The sequence below is a fragment of the Salarias fasciatus genome, chromosome 8 (assembly GCF_902148845.1).
Source record: "Salarias fasciatus chromosome 8, fSalaFa1.1, whole genome shotgun sequence".
NCBI lineage: Eukaryota > Metazoa > Chordata > Actinopteri > Blenniiformes > Blenniidae > Salarias > Salarias fasciatus.
The window spans coordinates 2,939,114-2,963,704 of record NC_043752.1 but is presented as its reverse complement, the minus strand read 5'-3'; the positions used below and the strand labels follow the sequence as shown (position 1 = coordinate 2,963,704).

General features: G+C 49.4%; 1 protein-coding gene across 2 annotated transcripts in view; it reads left to right on the top strand.

Moving 5' to 3' along the window:
* srcin1b (SRC kinase signaling inhibitor 1b) overlaps window positions 1–24,591 on the top strand; it is a 61,254-nt gene that overhangs the window by 16,620 nt on the left and 20,043 nt on the right. For both annotated transcript variants that reach the window (XM_030097793.1, XM_030097794.1), the window contains exons 2-4: window positions 7,284–7,588; window positions 14,410–14,433; window positions 23,887–24,088. In XM_030097793.1, coding sequence (XP_029953653.1) covers window positions 7,284–7,588; window positions 14,410–14,433; window positions 23,887–24,088 — 531 coding nt within the window. The remainder of the gene's footprint in view (window positions 1–7,283; window positions 7,589–14,409; window positions 14,434–23,886; window positions 24,089–24,591) is intronic.

Sequence of the window (24,591 nt, the reverse complement as noted above, 5' to 3'; positions counted from 1 at the left end):
GAGAGGAGATGGGGGGACGGGGACACGTTGAAGGGACTCCTCGGAGTCCCAGGAAAAGACTTTTCATGTGTTAGAAGGAGGATCTGGACTTCGGAGCTCCTGGTTATTTGTGGATCCTGTTTTCTTTGTATGAGTCACTGACAGAGGATTCCATCTGGAACACGAGGCGGAGGAGAGAAAGTCAGCCGGACTCAAACGACCCCACCCCGGCCCCCCTCCGGCCCCCCCGGCCCGGCGGATTCCCTCCCGCTTCACTTTCCCTCCCGGAGCGTCGCTCATGCTAATTGCTCTGCCCGCTCTGCTGCGAGGCTCGCTGCGGTCAGGACGCCGTGGCGTGCCGAGCACGCTCGCTCCTCAGCTGCTTTTTGGGCCGGGGAAAGAAAAGAGACCATATCATAGACAAATACTGCTTTTCATTTTTCCTCATTTCAGAAATTCTGAGATTGCAAAGCTGTAAATTCCCATTTCATTGTTGGCAAACTCCCACTTTGACGAGTTTCAGATGTATTTTTCACAGTTATTTTTCACAGTTTCACAGACCTTTTATTTAAGCACTCTACTCTTCAGACATCATTCGAGTTCAATTTTGTCAGATGAGACTGTTAGGTGTATTTCTGTCAACGAGATGATTTAACGGAGCACTCTGCCGATTCCAGTTGGCGTTGATGTTTGCAGTAATTCGGCTCCATCACTGACATTTCCACACAAAGCTGTTGATTTTATAAAAGAGTCATGCTCGACACATTTCAGTCTCAGGATCTCCCCACTTATTTTAATACCAAAGTTTCCTTTTCAAGTCAGATTTCAGCGGAGTGTGATGAGACTGCAGAGGTCTGAAACACCCGACACCAATCGGCAGCAACACGGACTGTAACGTAGAGAAGCGGCCGGCCGGTCGGTCGTTTCCTGTGACGCGGTACTCGGCGAGCCCGCCATCCTTCAGCTGGCGTCCTGACAGAGCTCAGTGAAAGACTCTGATCAGAGGCCGCGAATAGATCTCCATCCTGACTCATCCCGTCCCACTGTTCACTCAATGAGACCGATTACTCACCTTCAGGATCCGTCCTGCTCAGGCCGGCCAAAAATATCACTTTCTAATTACCAGCACTTCCTCTCCGGGCCGGAGTCGACGCCTGGCGTCAGACCAGCTCTTCCTGCGGCGGCTGGTTGTGAAAACGGAGTGTTTCGTGTGTTTCTGCTGGGATCAGGAAACAAGAGCATGTGTTTGGATCCAGTTCAACATGTGTGGTGTAAATGAAGCGGTGCTAATCTGAGCTGTGCGCTGTGTTGGGAGTACCGCGGACACGAGGATTATCATGGAAGCAGCAGCGCACTTACAGTCACTGAAGTTTGGGAGGCTTTTACTTGAGTGGTTGGAAAACGGTTAAAGAGCTGCAGAGCTGCTGTCTCACTGTCACTTCTGCTTTCAACCGGGGGAGGGGCTTGATCAGAGATTATATTTATGTGGACGTGAACTAAATAGAAAAGAAAGCTTCAAACATCCAGACCCACCTCCCTCCCACTAACATCCAGATCATAGAGCATCTTCCTCCTCTAACAGATGTCGTCCAGTTAGAAAGAACTTGCACACATTGTGAAAATAGCTCCTTTCCCAGCTACTAGTTAGTTTTTAAAGTTACTTGGTTAGTTCCTTTATTGTGTAAATCTCTGCCTGCTGCTCTCTTTAACCTGCCCATCCTGCAGGGAAGCATCCGGTCCTGCCTGTTGGTAAATTGATGCTGTGAGTCTCCTCAGACTGACGAGCCGCTCACTTTTTCCTTTTTTAGTTCAGTTTTTTTTTTTTTTTTTTAAGTCGCTGGCTCATAGTCACTGCACATGCAATATAGATCCAGCAGGAGACATTTGTAGGATCAGAGAGGATGAGGAAGCGATAGATGATTGAACCTCCTCCTGCAGACTGCCCTGAATTATTATTCACTTTGAAGACGGATCATCAAATTTAGGATCTGCTGGGAGTGATGTTGGGAATCTGTAGCCGCTGACCTGGTTGGCTCGGATTTACGGCGACGACGCCCAGAAAAAAAAAGAAAGGCCCGTGCGCCAGGCGAATGTTGATACAGTGATAAATGTCAATGTTTACTGGCCGTGCTGCTGCATGGCGCCGGATAAATGTCACACGGATCAGTCACGTGGGATTTATCGGCGCTATAAATGCACCTGCTTTCATTCCGCGTTTAGACTCATGCAGAAATGAAACCCTTCACGTTTCCTCCCTCTGCTTCCCGGAATCCTCCAGCTGAAGGATTTGAGAGCGGCGGCGAGGCGTGTCGGTGCGGCGAGCAGCACGCCCCCTGCTGGAGAGGCCGACGGGTTGGAAAGCCAGCGAGGCCGGTGGTGCCTTGGCAGCCCATCAGAGCCTCCGTCTGACCCGCAGCCATGTGGAAAAGGACAAAAATGAAAGTTTCCCGGGCAGACGCGTCCCCAAAATAGAGCCAGCATGCGAGGATCTGTGCAGCCGGCCGGGGAAATGGAGCAAAGCCTCCGCAGCAGAGATGTGGCGGCTTGATTTCTGGTATTCTTCTGTAAATAATAAAAGTTCATCTGAAAAACATGAGTGTAGGAGCTGGTCTGGTCTGGTTGTGGGGTTACGTGTGATGGAGGATGGAGGCCGACTCGCTGCCGGCTGCAGGCTCTCAAGATGTTGTGGAAGCAGACCTCGTTCCAAAAATATATCAGCGCTCGGCGTTTGCATTCAGATCTTGTTTGGGTTTTATTTTAATTTTCGTGCCCCCGAGAGCTGGATATTCTAATTTGTGGATGGAGGAGCGGCGCAGCTCCTTTTTCTTTTTTCTATCCCTCCTCACTCCTCTGTAGTTCCTGATCTGTGGATGGAGAGGTGGGCTGATGGCAGCTGGTGGCGTCGTTCCCACAAACCCATGCTTCAATTCAGCTCAGATTTTAAATATAGGCATAAACATGATGAGCCTGAGTGGGATGTGAACAGAGGAAACAACGGATCAAAGTGGGACAGATGAGAGAAAACCTTGAAGAAGAAAACTGGACTAATGAGTGGAATGGAGGCTCCAGCTGCAGCTCTGTGTGGAGGAGTGATGAGCCTCTAAACCTGATCACCGGTAGATCCACCTTCAGCGGAAACAGCTGCTGTCAAGCCTTTACGAGAAGCTGGAATGACTCCGTTTGGATTGATTTCCTGCCTTTATGATAGAAACCCTCATTTCTAAATGTAATTGAGTGTTTACTGGTCTTTGTCTAATATTTGAATTTATTTGATGATCTGAAACATTTAGCTGTGACAAAAAAAAAAAAAATCTGAATGCAGGAACGAGACCAATAGCTGCACACACACACACACACACACTCCTGTACGTTCTCCTGTTCGTTCTCGCAGTTAAACCTCGCTTCCAAAGCAAACACTCAGTAATTTGAATCAAATCCTAGAGAAGCTCCGATTAAACCTGAGCTCATAAAAGAAAACATAAAACTAACAAATGGCCTCTGTCACACAGCAGCCAAGGACACACACAAACACACACACACACACACAGTCACTCGGAGGTGTGTAATAAGAAGTGTTTGGACGTGGCCTTGAGCAGCCGTTTGGAAAGAGTCCCGGACTCATGAAATGTGGCTCCGGCGGCTCGGCGGCCATCAGTCACTCACCTCTTAGTCTCCCTGCACTGTAATGAAGACAGACCAATGAATCATGTGGCCAGACGTGTGTGTGTGTGTGTGTGTGTGTGTGTGTGTGTGTGTGTGTGTATACGTACTCTGTTTCCGGAGCAGGTGTCCCTCGCCGGACGGGGGTTTCTGGGAGTCTTTACATTACGATTATCTTCGCCCTGCAGTAATGGAACGTGAAAAGCATCATGGCTGCCGTCTTGTCGTCGTTTCTCGTCGGTGTGAATACCTCACACGTTCATGGACATATGGGAAAATGTTGTCTTGCACCGCACCGTGTTAATGCGGCGCCCTGCTTCCGGGACGCGTTAGCATGTGTTTTATGTCGCCGCCGACGACAGCGATGCTGAAATACGACACCAGGCCCGGCGGCGACAGCATCAAATTAAAAGAGACAGAAAAAATAAAAGCATCGCAACAATGTGAGCAGCGTCAGACAATTAGGAGGCGATTCATCATCTGGACTGTGAGCAAGCGGCGCCGTAATAACCGAGGAGGAGCCAGGAGGGAGCGGAGAGGAGGTGGCAGCCCATTAACCACCACCGGGAGCAAGAATCACAAAAAAAAAAACACCACCAGAACGCAGCTTTTCCTCATGGCTGGAAGTGATCCGTCAGCCGGCCACATGTTCCCCAGCCTGACACAGTTATTAGCCGTTACGGGAGATCGCATCGCGAGGCAGCGACTTGTAAACAGCCGCTTAATCATCTTTTCCTCTGAAGTTTATCAGATTATTTAAAGTGGCTGATCTCAGAGTTCTCAGGCTCTCCTTCACAATAAGAGCATTTCTGCTCAGTGTGAATCTGACTGAAGGACGTTAAATTAACTGGTTTTTTTTCTGTTTTCTGTCTTATAGAAAATAATATAAACAAATTAACTTATGAAATGTGTTGAGGAACTAGTTTAATGACGTTAAAATAACTCTTTAATAGAAACATGGTTATTTGACCTGCTAATCTGACTTTTTTGGTCAGATCTTCTGTTTTTGCAGTTTAGATAATGCTGACGTAGCACATTTCGAATTCATATAATGTAGAAAATACCAACAGTGTGACCCTGAGCTGCTTTCATTATCATTTTTAGCCATTAAGCATTGATTTAGCAGTGAAACCTTCAGTGATCACAGCTTTTCTGATTGTTCTCTTTCAGGAAGCTGAGAGCGAAATGAAGCTTTTCTTCTTCTAAACTCTGAATAATCACTTTCCACTCATGCTGTTTTTACGGTTTTATCTTTCCAGAACACACAGCCTTTTTCAGATGTTTCCTTTTAAAGTGAAGCATGTTTTGACGCATCATTTATCAAACGTTTTATTTTAAACAGGTGCGTGTTTTATAAAGCTCCTTCACTGTCTCTGAGTGTGTTTGAGTGTGTTCTCATAGTCCAGACGGGGTTTCCTGAAAATCGTCAGGCTGGTTTAATGGATTGAGGATGGACTGGATGTGAGGGTTGAACAGTCAGATCTCCGAGCTTCGTTTCCTCCTGGCTGAAGTTCAACATTTTAGTCTTTTGATACTTTCGACTAACAAAGTAACTGGTTACATTTCCGGCATGCTTCTTAATGAGGATTGATCTCGTTGCTCCTCAGCTCACAGTGTTTTCTGTTTCCATCTGGAGTTTGACCTACGTCTGTTTACCAGAGGAGGAGGAAGAGGAGGACCAGAGCTTCATCCCTGCATGAGGCTGAAAGTCTAATATGACCTTTAAAACACCGACGCGTGGTTTGAATGTTAATCCATCAGGAACAAAGTGGGCTCATTTTCTTTAACTCCGTTAATTAAGAGTCAATCTCGTGTTAATCTGTGAAAGTCAGATGAGGGGATGCAACAGGTGTGTGTGTCTGTGTGTGTCCTGTGCAGCAGTGTGAGGTGGGAAGTGTGTTGCCTGGTGGTGAAATGAAGGCCCCCCCCCCCCCCCCCCCCCCGGTCTCCCCGCACACTGTTCTCAGCCTCCTGCTTTCTACCGTCACCTGGGTGACGCTCCGGCTCGCCGCGGCTTCACGGCTCATTACCGAGTGGAGACAGTCATGGAGGCGTAGAAGAAGGCTTTATATCAGGGTCAGTCAGGAGGATAAAGAAGGTACTGATGGAGTGAAAATGAAACCGTGATAAATCTTCCTGCTTTTAAAGTGAAATCCACCAACTTCCACACATCGCTGATAAAATATCAGAAATATTTCTGTTACTGTTAACTGACAATTACAACTCAAACACGCTGCAGCAGGTTTATTAAATGACAAAATCAGGTCACATTTTCATGGATTTACGATTTTTTTTTTCAAAAGTTTAGACTGATACTTAAAGACCCACAGAATGCTGAGTTCTCTGAGAATGTGAACAGAGAACCTACTAAAATAAAGAATAGACTCTTCTCTTTCATCAAGGAAAAGCGGTTTGATTCTACCTCATTCCGTTCTTTTGTAATTGGCAGGAGAAGGTAGGCTGGTTTCGCCAAAAACACCTCCCTGACCAGGAAATGGAGAAAATGAGCTTTTTGTAAATGAAATTAAATAAATAATTCAAAAGACTTCGCTGTTGATATTTTTAGCTTTCGGGAACTCAAACATCTGAACAGTGGTTTCCTTCTATAAAACTAGAAAAACACCACTGAGAAAGGGATAGCGACAGAAAAATAATCATTCATTTAGATAAATACTTACAGACATGGACGTCTTTAGATGTCATAGAGTCGGGCCTCATTTGCTTACCGTGAAATCTTTGTTTCTAGTTTCATGTTTTATTTCTTTTGCTAATTTTTAGACACATTGTGGACATTTTTGTTTATTTATTTATTACATATTTGAGCTGTTTTTTTTTTTTTTTTTTAAGGAGGACTTGATGTGTGCAGATTTATCACCTACTTGAAGTCAGTTTTAGACGTGTTTGATTTTTGAACATCCAGGATCCTGGTCTCAGTGTGTTGCTGGTCGGGGATGTTGAGCGGTTGCAGATCTCTGCCTCTGAGCTCCCAGACGGCCTCCGTCGCCTCCAGGAGGCTCTGCTTTATGCCGGGGCGACCACCAGAGGACAGTAAACCTCTCCTCCTCTCGCCGGCTCCTCTCGGCTCAGGAGATCCAGCCAGGCAACAGCTTAGTGTGCCTGGCCCGGAGGCTCCGGGGCGCTGCAGATGTTGCTGCAGTTTCCAGCTGGAGGTGTGTTTGTGTTTCAGTTCTGTGTGTGTGTGTGTGTGTGTCAGATTGAGAGTATGCTGTTGGTACAGTGTGCCGGTTGCTCAAGGACACAGTGGGTGCATGGATGCCGGCGCTTCTCACATTAACGCTGCTGCTGCTGCTGCTCACTTGACACGCCTGAAGGTCTAACCTATTAACCGCTGTGTGTTTACACAGCGCAGTGTGCGCTCTGAGGTGTGCAGCGATATTAGCATCATCCCTGCCTCTCACTCCCGCTGCAGTGAGCGCATGTGGAGATCCCGTCCTCCGGCTGCTGACAAACGCTCTGTGCCTCATTTAGAAGGATTTTCCTCGGTTTAAGCGTCATTGTTCGTATTCACTGGTTTATTTTGAGAATTGAAGTCAAAGCCAAGTCGTAATCCACTTCCTGTCCCCCCCCCCCCCCCCCCCCCCCCCCCCCCCCCCCCCCGTCCCGACACCCCGACCCGGCTGCAGGTCGAGAGAAGCGAAAGGGCTCCATGATCTCCGCCGGCGATGCCGAGTACCCGCGGGATTACCACACCCTGGCGGCGGGCGGCCGCGGGGCGCGCCGCTTCCCCGACAGCGCCAACGGCGGCTTCGCCTCGTCCTCGCTGGACCGCCGCCACAACTCGGTGGCCGCCAAGAGCCTGGAGGCCCTGAACAGCATCCACAAGGCGGACATCGAGCGGCAGCGGGACGCCCTGATGGACCTGCAGAAGAACAAGTACTCCAACAGCCCGGGCGGCGTGTCGCAGGGCTCTGCCGGCGCCGGGCGGCAGGTAAAGCCGACTCCGGCACAGTTTCACATTCTCTGTGTTGGGTTTCGTACTACAGACCTAATTTGTCCAGTTTTCTCACATTTCTGCTGTAAAATGAAGATAAATCTAGACCAGTTTTATGAATCTATATATGTTTAAAAATGACCAACACATCATGGATCCCGAATTTGAAACGTACACATGAGGTCGAATACTCAGGAAGTGGAAACTAATGTGTTAAAACCGTGACACATTGGCCCTCATTTATCAAACGGTCGTACGGCGGTATACGGGCGCACGCCCGTCGTACGTCTATATGAAAGACGGGTTCGTTATTTATCAATTTGATGGTGATCGTTCGGAAAGATGAAATCTCACGACAGGTCTGACATCGTGTACGCAAGTTTCAGTCAGTCACTTGCGGTGCAGTGCAGAAAAACCTGGCGGAGCGTGAAAATAATTATAAAGCACATCTCAAACACGCCATAAAGCACAAGCAGCATTCAGGACAGATTAATAAATAAATAAAATGATGCCTTTACGGAATATCTAATACAATTCTTCCTTGTGGGATTAATAAAGGATTTTTAACATTCAATAAGTCCGCTGGTCGATCCTGCCACGGAGAGGAGGCAGTTTTAACAGTGCGCAAAGACGCTCACGCTGCTGCTGCGGAGCAGCTTCAGACGCTCAGATCCAGCGAGAAAAACACTGCTGTTCCTGTTCATCCCCGAAAATGTGTGTGACTTAGGCAGTTTTACACAATATTGCACTGGCCGATAGAGTTATTTTTGATGTGCTTGCACCACAAGAGGATGTGGGATCCAGCAGAGCCTCCACTGGGTCTGGACGGAGGAGACAGGACCTGAAGAACCGCCACTGAATGTAAATACACTCTAAAGTTTAGCAAATGATTTATTTAATCAGTGATGTGATGATAGTAACCTAGAAAGTAACATGAACTAAAGGGAGATTAAATACAGACAGAGGACGTTTAGTCAAACATTTGACTAAGATTTCTATAAATTGTCTTTCCGGCAGCGGGTGGCATGCGCCGCCCTCGGTGGCCTGAGTCCTGGGTCCCGTTAAGTCCTGTGTCCTGCTCGGCACCGGGTCCGGTGCCGGGGGTGTGTGTCTCGGTGGGACCGGGTCCGCTGTGGGGAGGAGACCGGGCGGCAGTGCCGCTGTCTGACTCTGAGACGTAATTAAGCAAAACAAAACTCTGAGCTGTACAACATGAGTCAGCCTCATTATTTGTAATATCTGGGTTAAATTAAATTAACGGACCTATAATCTGTTCAGACCTCAGCCGGTGTCCGTTCGTTCAGGTGACGCGCTCACCGCTGCCGCGAGCTTCCTCCAGAGAGCGTTTTTCCCTTTAATTTCAGTTTTTGTTCTTCCGAGGAGCTCCTCCTGATTTGCGTCCACCTCAGACCTGACAGGATCCATTTCCAGCTCCCAAAAGTTTCTTTTTTCGCCAAAATCGCTCCTTTTCCGTGTTTGACCTCAGTGGGCGTGGCTTCGGGACTGTGACTATTTCAGGGCGTAACATGTTAATGACGATCAAATTCAGCCGCGGCATTTATCAACACCCGGTCATTCAAACGCTGAGATCGGCGAGGTACGGAAGTTTCTGTAATGCCACGCGAGCCCCGTCGTACGATGAGCTCCCCGCTCAGATATACACCCGTTTGAAAGATCGTTTGATAAATGAGGGCCAATGTGTGTTTTGAGGCATCAAACAGGAAGGATTACAGACGCTCAGAACTGTGGTAACTTAGCCGAATATTTACTTTATACATTTGAACTTCCTGCTGTGGAGCGAAACCAGGAGCCCAGAGAATCTCGTCTTGACGTTTGACAGTTGTTCGTGAAACGACGCTGTAACGTGGCGACCGCCGTCCGTCAGAGCCGGGTGTGTGTTCGGCTGCCGATCCAGACTCGGCCGTACGGCGGGGAGTGGGGAGGAGAGTGCAGCCGGGGGGGGGGGGGGGGGGAGCAGGAGCTCTGAGTGCTTTCTGTTTGCACATTTTGGGCGAGCGGCGGCCTCTTTCTCAACCGCTGTTATCTCAGAGGCCGCGATAGAAGACGGAGGAAAGGTGGTGCGATATGAAACTCTCCGCTCCGCCGCTCGTGGTTCCTCTCCGCCGCTCTGCCCTCTTCATCTTCTCCAGTTTTATTCCGCCCGCCGGTCTCTGCTCTGCTCCGAGTCCCGAACCGAGACAGATGCTGCTCTGATCCGCCTGATCAGATACCAGAAAAAAACACTTCAGAGAGGAACCGGGATAAATCCAGGACCGGCTGCTCCAACACCAGATCCACCTTCAGGACCAGAGGTCCAGGACCAGAAGCTGAATTCAGGGTTAATAATAAAGTCTTTTCCCTACAGGATGAAGATTTGCAGCCTGTTTTTCAGTTTCCTCCTTTTCGAGCAGCAGTGAAGAAAAAACCCTCAAACTGAACATTTTTCAGTTTCACAATCAATCAGTGACTCGAATCGAACGACGTGATGGAGCGACTCCTCCTTCAGGCTCTGCCCCTCCTCCTCCTCCTCCTCCTCCTCCTCCTCTCTTCCTCTCCATGTGCTGTATCTGTTTACCCTCATCACATCATCTCCCTCCTGACAGACTCAGGTGGACGTAGATAGAAAGAGGCAGAGAAAGAGAGGGAGGGAGGGAGGGGGTACAGGTGGAGTCTACTGTCGTCATGGCAACCCCCCGTTCTCCATATAAGGCAATCGAGTGATATCATATGGTTGGCGATGGCTGAGCTGGGGAAGGGAGGCGCAGGCTGTACCGAGTGAGAGGCGAGAGCGGCGGGAGAGCGAGGGAGCGACGGGGAGGGAGCTCTCTGCCGTTCAGGGAGGAGGGAGGACGGGAGGAGGGGGGCAGGACGACACGCCAACTGCCTCTCCGCCGCCACTACGGGTACCAGCGAGGGGCAACTGTGGCAGATCCTCGGCTCGGGGCGCGAGGAGGACGAGACGGAGCCGCAGTGAAGGAGAGAGAGAGAGCGAGAGAGAGCGAGGGATGGAGAGGGGGGAGGAGGAAGGGGGAGGCGTGTGGAGCGGCGGGAGGATGCGGCGTCATTAAGTGGCAGCGACGGTAACTCTCCTCTAACCCCGTCCTTCCATCCACAGCCGAGGCGTTTCTGCATGACGCGGTGCGTGTGTGTGTGTGTGAGTGAGTGTGTGTGCCTGTGTGTGCGTGCATGTGCGTGTGTGTTGAGGGCGATGCAGGTAGACCGGACCGTGTCCTGACTGAGACTGTCATGTTTTTGGGAGGGTGCGCTCGTTTGGCTGACCTGCAGGTGCCGGCCAGGTGTGTCCGGGCCGCCGCCGCCGCTGCGTGTTGTGTGGGAGCGAGTGAACGAGCGAGTGCACGTGCGGCGTTGTGGGGCTGACACGGTGGAGGAGGCGGGTGGAGGGGAAGGTGGGCACAAAGATGGCTACTTGGCATGCGGGTCATTCATGCATTACCCCCCCCCCCCCCACCTCCCCCATCCCCCGTCTGTCTCTGTTCATATGTGCGCCTCGGGATTTCAGCTGGAGTGATTGAGAAGAATCACTGGCAGTAATCACTGAGTCACGGCGCCCTGGAGGGGGGGGTGGTTAATGTCCTGGAGGAGGTGCGCTTGTTGGTGCGGGGAGGGGGGGGTCTCACCGTGAGACGGTGATGCCGTCCTCAGGATCAGCTGTTTGCTTCTCTCTGGCAGGACGCTGATCGCCATCACGCCCATCTCCCGCTTGTCAGCCCGTAATTACGACTCCGCCGCGTGAGACGGCTTCAAAGCGGCAGCTGGAGGTAGCAGAGGTTGTTAGTTTTATATATTTGAGGAGTAATCCCACGAGGGATTTAGATTTCCCGTGGAAGAGCAAAGTGGGAAAGTTGTCTGACGCGAGTTTAATAAGAGGCTCGTTTACCGATCGCAAACTTGCGAGCGGAGTCGCTCGTCTGCGTCTGCAGACGGGTCCTGATCCAGATCCGTCACAAACGAGCTTCCAGACTCCAGCAAACACAAAAAAAAGCCCTTTAAGAGCCGCAGTTAGTGCAGATTCCTGCGAGCGAATAAAAGAGAATCTATTGTCAGTGTTTGACGCCTCGTTGATGCCGGGCTCATAAACAGGAAGCGGCCACAGCTCCATAAACACTGATGTATGTGCCGTGGTCCTCAAACGCCTCGTAAAAAGGAGCCTCCATCATTCTCTGCTAAAAACTTGGTTCCCAGTCTCTGAAAGTGAACGACTCGGTTAATGAAGCACTAAGAAAACGGGTCAGTCGGCGGGAGACGTGCAGTCTGGACCAGACGCCATCAGTTACAGTCCGAACGCTCCGAAAACAGGTGGAACCCGGGTGCCGTTCAGCGATCAATAATTCAAACAGCGTCTGTGGTTACAGTCTTTTGAATCAGTGTTTAACGATCGCACCTGATTTTAAATGCTCCTGAATGAATTCTGGTGAGGCGTCTTGTGTGACGAGTTGGTCGAGTCCTCAGATCACAGCGTAAATGAAGAGCTAGCCGTAGCGCTAGCCGCAGCGCTAGCCACGCCAGCGCTGAGGAGGCCTGAGGAGGGCCAGTTCTGGTGCCAGGAGCCACTTGTTTGACCACCGCTGAGTGTTTAATGGGGTTTATGTCCTAGAAGTTTTGTGAACACAGTGTTTTTACTCATCTCGAGTGTCTGAGCTGCACGGTGTTTTCCTTCCTCCGTTCCATCTGAGCTGTGAACAGCAGGTTTTCCCACTCGCAGCGTGGAGTAACCACCGATCAGCTGCTCCACATTCCACAAGTCTTTGCTTTTTTAACAGGGATGTGAATCTAATTGTTGCTGCTTACTGTCAGTGAACGCAGCGTTTTGAGTCAGCGTCTTCAAAAATGATTCAAATGTTTCTGGTTCAGTAACGAAGACGCAAAGTAGTTTTTTTTTTCATCGTTTTGACTCCAGAAGCTTCTAATTTTAGCAAAACTGTGTTGAAATATGATAAAAATCTGAAAACACAGATTATAGCTCTAAATCTGAGCGTTCTGCTGCATATTTAGAGGCTTTATTCTCAACAGAAAGGGCAGATTTTAGCATGATGTGGATGTTTTCCCGCCTGCGAACTTCCTAATTGATCCTTGAACGTTTGATGGCGTGCAGATCTCCGCCTGTGAACGCCGGCGCGGCGCAGCGCGGCGCCTCTCACTCTCACTCAGCGGCTGCAAATCGTTTGTTGTGACAGACATTTTGCAGATTTGCAGACTTCTGGCGTTCAAACCTCCCGAGATCAGAAAACGTGAGACGGCAGCCTGCGATGGTGAAACACGAGCGGCTGAGGAAGCGTTAGAATCCAGGAAGCGTTGGGAGGGAGCGAGCCAGGCCCGCCCTCTGAATCCACCGAGGTTCAGGGAGGACGGCGTCTGTCAGTCACTGTCAGGCTTTAATATTATGAGGTTTTGAAATGTGTGAGTTTTTAGAATTATAATCCGGCATTTCAGATTTTTGTGCGACTCATTCTTTCTCTGAGAGAGCTGAGCAAATATTTGTGGCAATATCAGACGCAAAGCAGGACGTCGCTGGAAATGAAAAGACCTGCAAACTGTTTCCGAAACTTTTCCAGAAGCTGCTTCAGCCGTTAACGCTATTTTTAGATTTGTGCTAAATAAGAAAATCAAAATAAATAAAGTGAGGAATCAAGGTGAACTCGGCTGAAAGTGTTCCTCGCTCATCCGAACGGCCTCGCCGCCGGCTCACAAGGACGCTCCGGTTCACCGCCGCCGCCGCCATCTTTTGTGTGTCTGCGATACGATTTCCTTCTGTAGAGATGGGAAAAAAAAGGTTTTTCATTCATTCAGCTGGTTCAGTCGGTCGACGAGTGGAAGTCATTCAGATGAAGAGCGGCTTTCTAACCTTCATTCAGGAAGAACTGAGAGGAGCTGAGGAATCAGATTCTCTCCGCTCAAAGCTTCAGATGTTCACGTTAATCCGGCTTTGTTCTCAGCAGGTTTCACAGAGAGTAAACCCCATCAGGCGATTTGGGATGGTAGTAACACTGTAATAACACGGTAATAACACAGTAATAACAGTAATATCAATTAGATTAAAGGGTCAAAGTGGAAAAATTAGAAAATGATAAAAATAAAAGACATCATTCCTCGTCCTTCCAAGACCTGGTGGAACCTCCTGCAGAATTTCAGCTCCTTCACTCATAACAGCGCCACAAATAGTGAATATGAACCCTCCATCGCTCGCTAACTAAATGTTTTCTAAACTCCGCAGCGTCGCGCCGTCTGAGACGATTGTTTGACCTTTTGCAGAACTGGCTGTGTGTGTTTGTAATGAGTCATTAGAGCCATTCGCCTTCATTGTGAATGAACTGAAACAGCCGAGCTCAGAGAGTTTAGGATCTACCTGAGCAGTGACGGGTTCGTAATGCGGCGCCACGTTAATCCTGACGCTCGCCATCCGGCGGCGCCGCGCTCAGGAGCCGCCCGGGTCGCCGCCGCCGCTGTCAGAGCCGGGGAGTCTCTGTAAACATTTGATTAATTGCTGAGAAGCAATTACAAGCAATTAAAGTCCGATTATGATGGCAGCGGAGGACGACGCAGCTCCTCTGGCGGCCGAGGCCGCGACTGGCGGACGGTTTGCTCGCCGGGGTTCACGGCCTCCCGGCGGGTTTGGGCCACTTCTAGGGTCTCGGCTCAGAAAACATGAAACCTGAGAAACGTTGCAGCCGTTTGCCTTTCCTCTCTGACTTCTTTCTTTGTGTTCAGCAACAAACAGTAACTTTCTCTTTCTTTTCTCCCCTCTTCATCCCTCCTCCTCCTCCTCCTCCTCCTCCTCTTCCTCCTCTTCCTCCAAGCAGCAGCCGAACTACTGGAGCTTCAAGGTCAGTGCTGGCAGCATTTGTGTTTGTGTGTTTGTCTGTTTCATTGTTTGTGTGTTTGTCTCTTTGACAGAATCCCTCCATTGTTGCGTCTCTTGCATGGCTGCTTGTGTTTTCCTCTGCTGGGATCCTCGGTTCGAGCTTTAACTCTTATTAACTCTGCGGTTCCGCGAGCCGCCGTGTCTCTGTGATGGGTTCTCCGATGGAAGGAAGTGAACCGCGACGCTCTTTGTTTTAAACAACGGATTGATTGACGAGCGGAAAATTGAAAACATGATTGACGAAGAGTTAATTTTAGACATTTGAGATTCATTTTCTGTTGAGAGAATGTTTATAGTTTTAGATGCGTTTGTGATTGATGTGATTATATTTTTGGAGTTTTACAGAATAGTTTCAGACGTATTTGAAAGTAGTTCTTGAGAAGTTTTGGATTTATTTGAGACTGATTTTGAACATTTTTAGACCAGTTGTTGACATATTTATGGGTAGTTTGTCATAGTTTTCAGGACTGTTTTGAAAACAGTTTTAAATGTATTTGGGACTAGTTTTTGATGAGGTTAGGCCGCACTTGAGCTTGACCTTTGACATTTTGCCATCAGTCTTGGATATCTTTCATTATGAAGCAAATATTTGAGGAACCCAGGAGCCATTTTGGATGGTTTGGTGTAGTGAATTGAAGTCATGTAATCTGCTTTTATTTAATCTAATCTGATAGTTTATTCTGCTTTATATAATATGTTATGTGACTTGACCTGTTGTAATCTGGGCTAATCTAAAGTAATGCAGTCTGATCTGTTGTGATCTCTTTGATGTAATCTGATTATCTGATCTAATGCAATGAAATAAAAGTCATTAATATTAGTTTAGTTTGATGTTATTTAATATAATGTAATGTAATCTAATCCAGTCTGGTCTCATTAATTAGAATTTTTCATAAACTAATCTGACCTGGCATATGGAAACTCCTAACTTCTAACCTTTCGATGTTCCATTTGGTTCTATTTGTCTTTCGTCTGGCAGAATAAATCTAATGTGATGAAAGCTTCAGGTTCAGAGGGCTGATGGAACTTTCAGCTGAAGTGTGTTTGTCCTGTTGACTTCGCTGCAGAGTTCCACATCCAGAGTGTGAGGTGTGTGTGTGAGGCGGATATTTACACACGTCTCACCTCACACACACACACACACATTAAACACATTACACGCACATAAACGATGTTACACACTCACAAATCTAATTACACACACAAAGTTTGACTGACGCAGACAGATCTCAGCAGAGACACAAATAAAGACTGGAACAGACGTTCGCCCAGAACCGTGGGCTCTCTTTACCCTGAGAGACGACTGGCAGGGTCAGTCCAATCAGACTGACGTGCAGGAAGCCGTTGCTCATGAGCAGGTGCAGGGAATCAAAACGTGTCTGAAAAGTGAGTGTGGGTGTTGGATCTGGTGTGGGATTGTGGGAGATGAGGAGCAGCTCTGAAGCATCATTAGTTCCAGCTCAGCCTGTGGAGACCTGCGTGACCCGCGCCTCGGGGAGATTCTCCTGCTCGCCTCAGCACTTACCGCCGCTTACAGCATCTTAACCAGAGGAGCGGCTGATAATCTGAGCGCCTCTTTGCATACCGGCTGCTGATACAGCCCATCCAAAACCCCGCGGCGGGTTTCCTCTCGCCGAACAATGCGGGAGCTTCGGCGTCGAACAGGTTCACCTCATTTCACACGAGGATGAAACCAAAGCTAACGACGCCGCGGAGCCGCGCTGCTGCAGAAACCCTGGGAAGCGAAGCGTCTTGCCGGTCCGCCCGTTCGTCTCACTTCCACCGTTCCTGCCTTGCTCTTCGTTCGACTCTTGACAGTTTAACTGCAGTGAGTAGTGGCTGTTTGTGCGAACCGGAGAAGCTGCACATGAATCGGCCATCGGGGATCAATAAAGTGTGTTGTTGAAGAGGAAAGTGTCGGACTCCGGGAGGCTAACGAGGATCTGCTGGAGGAATGAGCCAGAGGGGAAAGAAAAACAAGTAACTAGTTACTATTACGAACTTTAATCCTTCATGGAAACCTTTGTGTCACGGCTGTGTTCTCGTGAACCGCCTGTTAGCGTTAGCCGTAGCTTTATGTCTTCATGGTCACTATTTCACTGAACTCCTGTTTACTGGAGGAGGAGCCTCGTTAATCTGAACTACGCATTAGTGTTAGCATTAGCCTGTATCCACAGGAGCAGTGCTTAGCTTAAATAGCGTTTAGCTTCAGCATGTAGTAATTCAACTCAGATTTTGTTTTTTGTTTTTTTGTTTTTTTGCTCACTGTCTGTTGGTCATTTCTGTCAAGAAGTGTTAAAATCCAGATTATAGAGCATCTTCCACCACAAGCATCCAGATCATAGAGCATCTTCCTCCCTCTAGTTCGGGGTGAACCCTCCCGGTCCTCGAGGGCCTCGTTCCTGCAGCGTTTCATCGAGCTCCTCACTTGAAGTCAGCTGATCATACCAGTGGATTTGTTCTCCGGCTTTCTGCAGAGCTTCATCTTCATGTGTTCATTAAATTCAGGCGTGTCGAAGCAGGGAACACTGACAACACGCAGCGCTGCTCCCCTCACTGACCATCAACACCCTCCTCTGATGTAGTTGATGTTAATTCCTCTGAAGTTAATGAGCGACCCGCACCGTGCTGACAGCGCAGCTAATAATCCAGCTGTGTGCTTCTTATGAACACTTTATTGAACGGATCCAGATCGTAATAGAGTGAGAACAATACTGAAATGTTTTTTTAACAGCGTTTAAAAAAAGCCTTTGATTTGAAGAGCTTTTGATTGATCCCGGAGACACGGGAACCGTCAATCAACCGTTTGTTGAAAAACAGATGAAATGGCTCAGATCGAGCCATTTTTTGCGGTTCCCGGTTCGTTGGCGGCGGCCCTGCTGTAAATGTGCACATTCTAGAGAGTCCCTGTTAGGAAACAGCCTCCTGATGCTTTACCTTCATGCTCGGCGTGTTTCCATCCCGCCGTGCTCGGCGACAGCTGCTCTCTCGTCACATCGCTCTCGTCTGAGCTGGTGACAACAAACATGCTGCTTTTTTTTTTTTTTTCAGCCGTCTCCTCCCATTTGTTCCCGCTCCGCAGCTCACGCTGGATTGGTTATCGCTCCTCTTCCTCACGGGGAGTCGGAGAGTCTCGCCTCCTCTTCTGATGCAATAGAAACCCCTGCAGCAGCAGTGTGTGTGTGTGTGTGCGTGTGTGTGTGTGCGTGTGTGTGTGTTTAATAGTCCCTCACCACTCCCCTTTGATGTTCCACTGCCTCTCTAAATGCACACACACACACATGGGTGGTACTCTCACTGCAAAAACACCTCGCAGATTAGCAAACAATGATGTCTCACACACACCCAGCAGTGGTCATATGGCGATGCAGGCATTTGAAGCTGCCTCCCGTCACGTGTGCCGGGATTCAAACCGCCGCCTGCCTGTGCTGCTGACGCTGCCAGAGACACAATGGAGCTCAGCGCGCCGCATAATTCCTCCTCCTTTCACGGCTCCCGGCCTCGTCCCCGCAAATATTAATGCCCCGTTTTTCGGCCCAAGTTAATCGCAGCCTTTTGTCTCGGTGTTCAGTTTGGAGGACAGCGGCTCGCCGTGGACTCAGACGGGGACCAAACCGAGGATTTCCACTCGCTCTGCAGCCATCTTGCAGAGGAAACGTCACTCGTCGGTTTGTTTCCTCGCTGCTGCGTCAGCAGCGATTCTCTCTTCACCAGACGTCAGTGTTACTGCCGTATCTTTATTTCCGGTCCCTAAAGGTGGTCTGTCCTCACCTCACAGTTTGGGTTTTCCACTCCTTCTGTCTGTATCTGAACCTGGACTCTCCGTACCCCCTTGTGGTACGAAGCGGTACTACAACACCGCGGAGTCAGAGATGAAATTTGCTTTTGAAGTTGACATATTGTGCCTTTAAATGTGTGAATGAGAGTGTGTGTATGTGTGTGAATGCGGTGCTAATAGCAGAGAGAAGACAATTAGCTGGTTTGAATCTTTGTGGGTTTTTTGGAGCGTCGTTGAAACTGCAGTCGGTCGACGCCGTGACCGAGAACAGTTTCAGTAGAATAAGGAATCATCTGCGAACGTCCACAACACATAAATCTCCCTCATTGTTTTGGACGGATTTGTTTCTTGTGGGAGCTGCTAAGCTCCACGAGTCGCCCGTCTGTGTTTCAGTCCGAACACGTGACTCGGCCCGCTCAGACGGCGGCCCCGCAGCCCCTCATGCTGTTCGCCGGCTGATATGATGCTCGGTGGAAAATCGCTATTCCCCCATCGCGCCGGGAGAACAGTGGCGGTGTTTTCCACTTCTCAAAGGCTTAGGAGACCGACCGCTGCCGGCGTTCCCCCGGCCGGCTTACTGACGCTCCTCTGCCGTCTGCCAAAGGCGGCTGCAGCGAGTCCGTCCAGTGACGGGACGGCGCTCCCCCCAGACTTCATGAAGAACGACTTGATCCTTCAGCTCAGGCTGTGAGGGAAGCGGCGCCGGATGCTGGGTTTACTCTGCACGTTGAGTTCCACACAACGGGACATCTGCAGTGAGGACGCCACGTTTGTGTCTTTGATGGACGTCACGTCAGCATCTTGGCGCTGGTTCGGCAGCCTTCCAGGCAGACTGGTGATCCCTCCCACGTCCCAGTTGCTCTTGAACGCACCACGCCGTTTCCCAGATGACCGGATAAACCGTCACACCGAAGGCTGACTCATGGATTCAGCTGGAGACATCTGAGTGGGGATGTTAAACATACCCCCCCCCCCACCAGCCGTCCTATCCTCCAGTGGAAAACAAGTGCCCTGGAGCAAGGCATTAACCCCCAGCTGCTCTCGTGGATCTTCTCTGCAGGGAACTGAGCGGGTTGCCCACCCCCACCCCACCCCTGCCCTCCGGCTGCTGCCATGAAATTGTGCAGCCTCTCTGCCTCCATCCTCCAGCGGGGGTTCACCCACAGTGCAGTGCATGCTGGGTAAAGGGCTCACTGGAAAGGCATGCCGCGTCGGTGTGGCGCTAACGCCCGTGAAATGTCGGGTCGAGGGCGTGGCAGCTGTGTCGGTGAGGTGGGGGGCACGCCGCAGCTGTGCACAGCTGCTTCATCAATCAACCCCCCCCCCCCAGCCCGAAGTGACTGCTGGGAGATCAGTGTCCGCTCAGAGCTGAAGGGTGGCGTTCTCTGGAGCACTGGAGGAGGAGGGGAGAGGAGCCGCTGTTCTCCTTCTGGATCTTCTTCCACTTTGTGTTTTTCAGCCGATCCGATCGTCCGCTTCTCGAACTCGGTTCCCGCCGCAGGACGGCGATTCTCTTTGAATCGTTTCACCTCTTCCATCCATCCTGCTTCCTCTGCTCTGCCTGGATCCTCCTGGACGACTGTAGAGTTTGTTGTGACATTTAAACTATCAGGAAGCGGTACGGAGTCGACGTCCTGGATTGTTTCCATGGTAACCACCGAGAGGCGTACGGCGGTGTCGGTCGTGTTTGGGACTGAATGTCAGCCTTTCTGTAATCTGGATTAGAGACAGACGGGATCTTCAGGCTGACTCGGTTCAGAGATGGTGTTTTTATTCGTTTTCTCAGAAAAGTGACGAGTTTGAACTTTTGTAAGAAAGTTGGAGTCAAGAGAAGAAACACTGTTTATCTTCAGTCGAATTAATTAGACTGAGAGGAAAACCTCATCTGGTGCTCGTACCACACACACACACACACACACACACACACACACACACACACACACACACACACACACACACACACACACACACAACAACACGTATCTCATGGAAAACGGCGCTTGTGTTTTAGCTAAATGAGTTTTTAACGTCGATATGTTGTGACTTTATCAAAACACTTTCCTTGGTTCTTAACATGGTTTTGTAATCGTAGATTCGAGCTGATTTTTTGAGATTATGTCCTTCTCCTGTCAATTTTAATAATTACTGTCTAGTCTCGTTATCGTTCTAGCTTCATTAATCTCAGAGGGAAAATCTTCCATAGTATTGATTTTCCACTTGAAATGATACACACACACTTGTGTGTGCACCATCCGTCCATTAAGGATTCACAGTGATGATGAGTGTGTTACTCTGCTTCCCCCCATGTGGCACGTTTGGTTAAATCTTGATCTGGACTGTGGTGGATCCGGGTTCGAATCCCAGCCTCGCAGTGAGCGCTGCACTGAAAACTGATCATGTGATCATGATTCTGTCTCTGCGGAGCAGCTTCAGGCTGAAACGGGTCAAACCGTGAAGAGCGAGGAGGTCAAACTGTCGGACCTCTGACGATCGAGCTGCCCTCACACAGGAGCAGCAGGTCTGGCCTGAAGGGGGTTTAAAGACCGCCGCATTCCGGCGGACAGGAGAGGCGGAGGTGGAGGCGTTCTCACCGCTCGCTGTGGAGAATGACGGCCGCAGCTGGCTCCCGAGCTCTCCGGCTTCTGGCTGCTGCTGGAGGGCGACGGGTGAGCGGCTGGTTTTGTTTGTAGCGGCGGGTGGAGGCGGGTGGTGCTGTAATTTCATCCGGCTCGCTCTTCATCTCACACTCAGCAGAGCCGCTGGTGACGTCTGCCAGATGTGGACAGCTGTGAAGCCGCCTGACGCGCAGCGGAGGGAGTTTCCCACCCCGCTGAAGGTGTGTGTGTGTGTGTGCGCGCGTGTGTGTGTGTGTGTGTGTCTGCATCCAGCTGTTTGGTAATTGTCATCGAAAGGAGAGGGGCTAAATGAGCGGAGGAGAGAGAGGCCGGCTGATGTTTGTTCGGCCGTGGAGTGATTTCAGTCTGCAGCCAGACAGTCTTCATCAAATAGTGATGTTTTAAATCACGGCGCCGTCTGGGTGCGCACTGCTCTGTTCGGTGTGACGGGACGCTCTGGTTTCCTCCAGTTTATTAAAATAAACTGCAGGACTCCTCCTGCAGGGACCGGAGCTTCACAGGAGCACAAACACCAAAGCAACATTAATCTGTCAACTTGTTTTTAAAATATAATCAAATTTAATTAAATAGATTCAAATTTTTCTTTCTTTTTTTTTTTTCTTTCTGTACCTTCTGCAAACATTTATAATTTAATTTTATTAAATATAATAAATTGATTTAGGTTAAATAATGAACGCTTTGAGATGAAACATTAACTAAAAAAATGAATAAAATATATAACTTTTATTTTTCTGAAATCATGAGATGGATGTCCTAAATTTTATGAATGTCATTTTTTTCCCTGTTTAATAATATAATAAATAATTTATTTGATCACAAGACAGTATTTGTGAAAACTAACTTCTCTGACTTTAATTCAGAACAGTAAAATCCTGCATTAAGTTTTTTTTTTCTGAATAAACGGGCCGTTTGCTTCTTTGATTGTTAAACTTTCCAGAAGTCTTTTCTCTTTTAGATGATATTTTTGTCTCATCTGCTGTAACTCGGATATCGACTCTGGTTTGCTTCAACTCATTTAGAGCTGCAGGTCCAGAGTGGATCATCTCAGCATGACTGTGAATTACCCCCGCCCCGCCTCCCCCGGCGGAGACGGCGCTCCTGGCTCGGTATTCGGGCTGCAGCTCCTCCTCCAGGGCTTCCATCGTGGTCATTGAGTGTTGACGCGGCGTCAGAAATGATTCCTCATCAGTCCAATAAAGCGCGGAAGATGAAAGCAGTGAGAACATTTGGGCTTTTAATCTCCTGGGTGTGGACGTGCAGAGGAATCCTGATGCTCTGACGCCGCTCGTCATCACTCAAGCACCGCCCAGAGGCTTCTTCATACCAAATATCTGACGCTAATTTTCTATTTACGTATTTGTTGTGGTAATATGAACACTTTGACTCTCCTCCGTGACGGTGCAGATCGAGTTCAGCTGTGAAAAAACTGCTGAGCTCTCATGAAATGAGAGAAATCATCACTGTGTGAAATCTCAAACACATTTCTCAGACAATCGAGTTCCAAGTTTCACTTCCGATAGATTTATTTCTATCAATATACCTAAACATTAACATACATGTGATTGTATTGTTGTACGTTTTGAGCTGTTTTCAGGATGGAAGCTTACCGTTGAAGTTTTGTTTTGCTGAGAATTGAACCAGGTTTCCTCCGTCTGTTGAGCTCCGTTCAGTCTGGAAAGCAGCCCTCTGTTTTTATCTTTGCGGCTTCTGTTCCTCCTCTGATGCGTTTTGTTTATTTCTGCGGTGTTTCCTCCGAGCCTTCGTCTGCTCCTCTTCCTCGTCTTCACGGCCGACTGAACACAAACTTCAGAATTCCCGAGTCCAGGATCCTGGGAGCGCACCAGAGGCTCTCAGATGTTTTCCTCCTCTCTTCAGTCGGAGTGCTGGAGTAGAAGATGGGAGCTTCAGGGAGGAATTAGCTGAGCAGACTGCGGTCTGAACGGCTCTCCGGGTTCTCTCTCGTTGTTCTGATTCGTGTCTCAGCCGAGGGAACTCCAGGCCGCTTCTCTTACGGAGTGTGTTTAGAATACAAAACATGTAAATGCTGAGTGTGCAGGTCTGATCGTGGATCCTGAAGGATCTGGTGGAGACGGTGATGCAGTGGACTGTTTGGGGAATAAATTTCGTGTATCTGGTCCTGATTTGTTCTTGTGTGGCTGTGAGGTGGGCCGGTTTGGTCCTGAAATAGGCGGGTTGTGGTGTTGATAAGACGCCATCTGGCTGTTTACTGACGGTGATGTTTTTTATGTTTGATGTTGAAACAGGCATTTTTTTGGTCTTTCTGATGTGTTCTAACAGCTCATGAGCTCGCTCTGCACATTTAGACCCTCAAATTCCGACTCCAGCTTCTGAAATATGAATGTTCTTTGACATGGTTGTAACAGTTTCCCACGCCGGCGTGAATGATGCACGTGAGCCTGTTGAGGCCCGCAGAAATCGCGAGCGCCGCACTCCGAGCACAGACGCGTGACGCCGCCGGCCCCACGGCACTCTGGGAGCTCATTACCGCAGGCTCCGGACTGGAAAGCGTCTGTCTTTACTTCTCGGTACCTTAAAGATAAACTCGTTGTTCCGTCCGTTTACTCATTATTTGTTCTTTAATATTCTCAGAATATTGAGTGATTGTAAAACGCCTCCCCGCGATCCTGGACTCAGGTTTTCCCCTCCTCTCTGAACGTGTGCTTTAAAATGTTTGGAGGTGTTTTGTGGATCTTCCCGGACTGCAGCCGGGGCGTTTCCAGGTCAGAGCTGACCCTGCTTCAGGATTCAGCTGCAGCGCCGGGCCTCTGCTGGGAGATGAAGATGTAAACGCTGCGCCGTCGGAGCCCAACTGTTTGTTTTGTCGGTACCTTTGTGCTGAAAGCTGTTTCTTGATTTCCTGAGGCCATTTACTCTCCGTGTTCTGCATCTTGAGCTCCTCGGCGTGCAGTGTTGTCTTGTCTCTGCTTCTCATCTCCTTTCTGTCTCTTTATCTCCTGACCGCTTGTCTCGTTTCCCGCAGTCTCGAACGCCCCGTGTGACGCGCCTGAGCCCCACGCAGCCGGCGCTCGCCGACCAGGCCAGCAGGGTTTCCTTCGCGTCGGCCGAGAATCTGGAGACCATGTCCGAGTCCGACGTCCCCATCGGCTTCAACCGGATGAACCGGCTGCGCCAGAGCCTCCCGCTGGCCCGCTCGTCCAGCCAGGCCAAGCTCCGGGCGCCAGGTCAGATCACAGTCTGCGAACAAAACAAGCCAGTGCCGTGGTCGCAGCTCCACCGCTGAGGGCCTGGAGGCGGCCTGAGCCCAGCCTCCTCCGGCTCCTTCAGAGAGTCTGCCTCCTGCAGTCAGACACGGCGCCCAGCTCTGCTGCCATGTTTGGAGCGTTGGCTGAACCAAATGGATCAGGCTCCAACTGGGAGTCCCGCTGGATCTGAAAACTGAGTCCGGTCAGCTTGAACTTCATCGTAGCGACGAGAAAGGATCCAAATCTGCTGAGTGAGGGGAAGAAAAGAGCGATGGTCGTGTTTGAACAGGCTGAAAAAACACTTACAGTAACTTATTACTATTTGCTGTAATGCAGTAAGGCTGAAACATGTTGGGGATATTGTGCCAGTTACAATATAAGTTACATGTAATGATGAAACATAAGAAGTTGTCCGAAGTTCAGTGAAGGCATCAGATACAAGAACAGTTGAGATCGGTTTAGGAACTGCTGATCTCCATCGT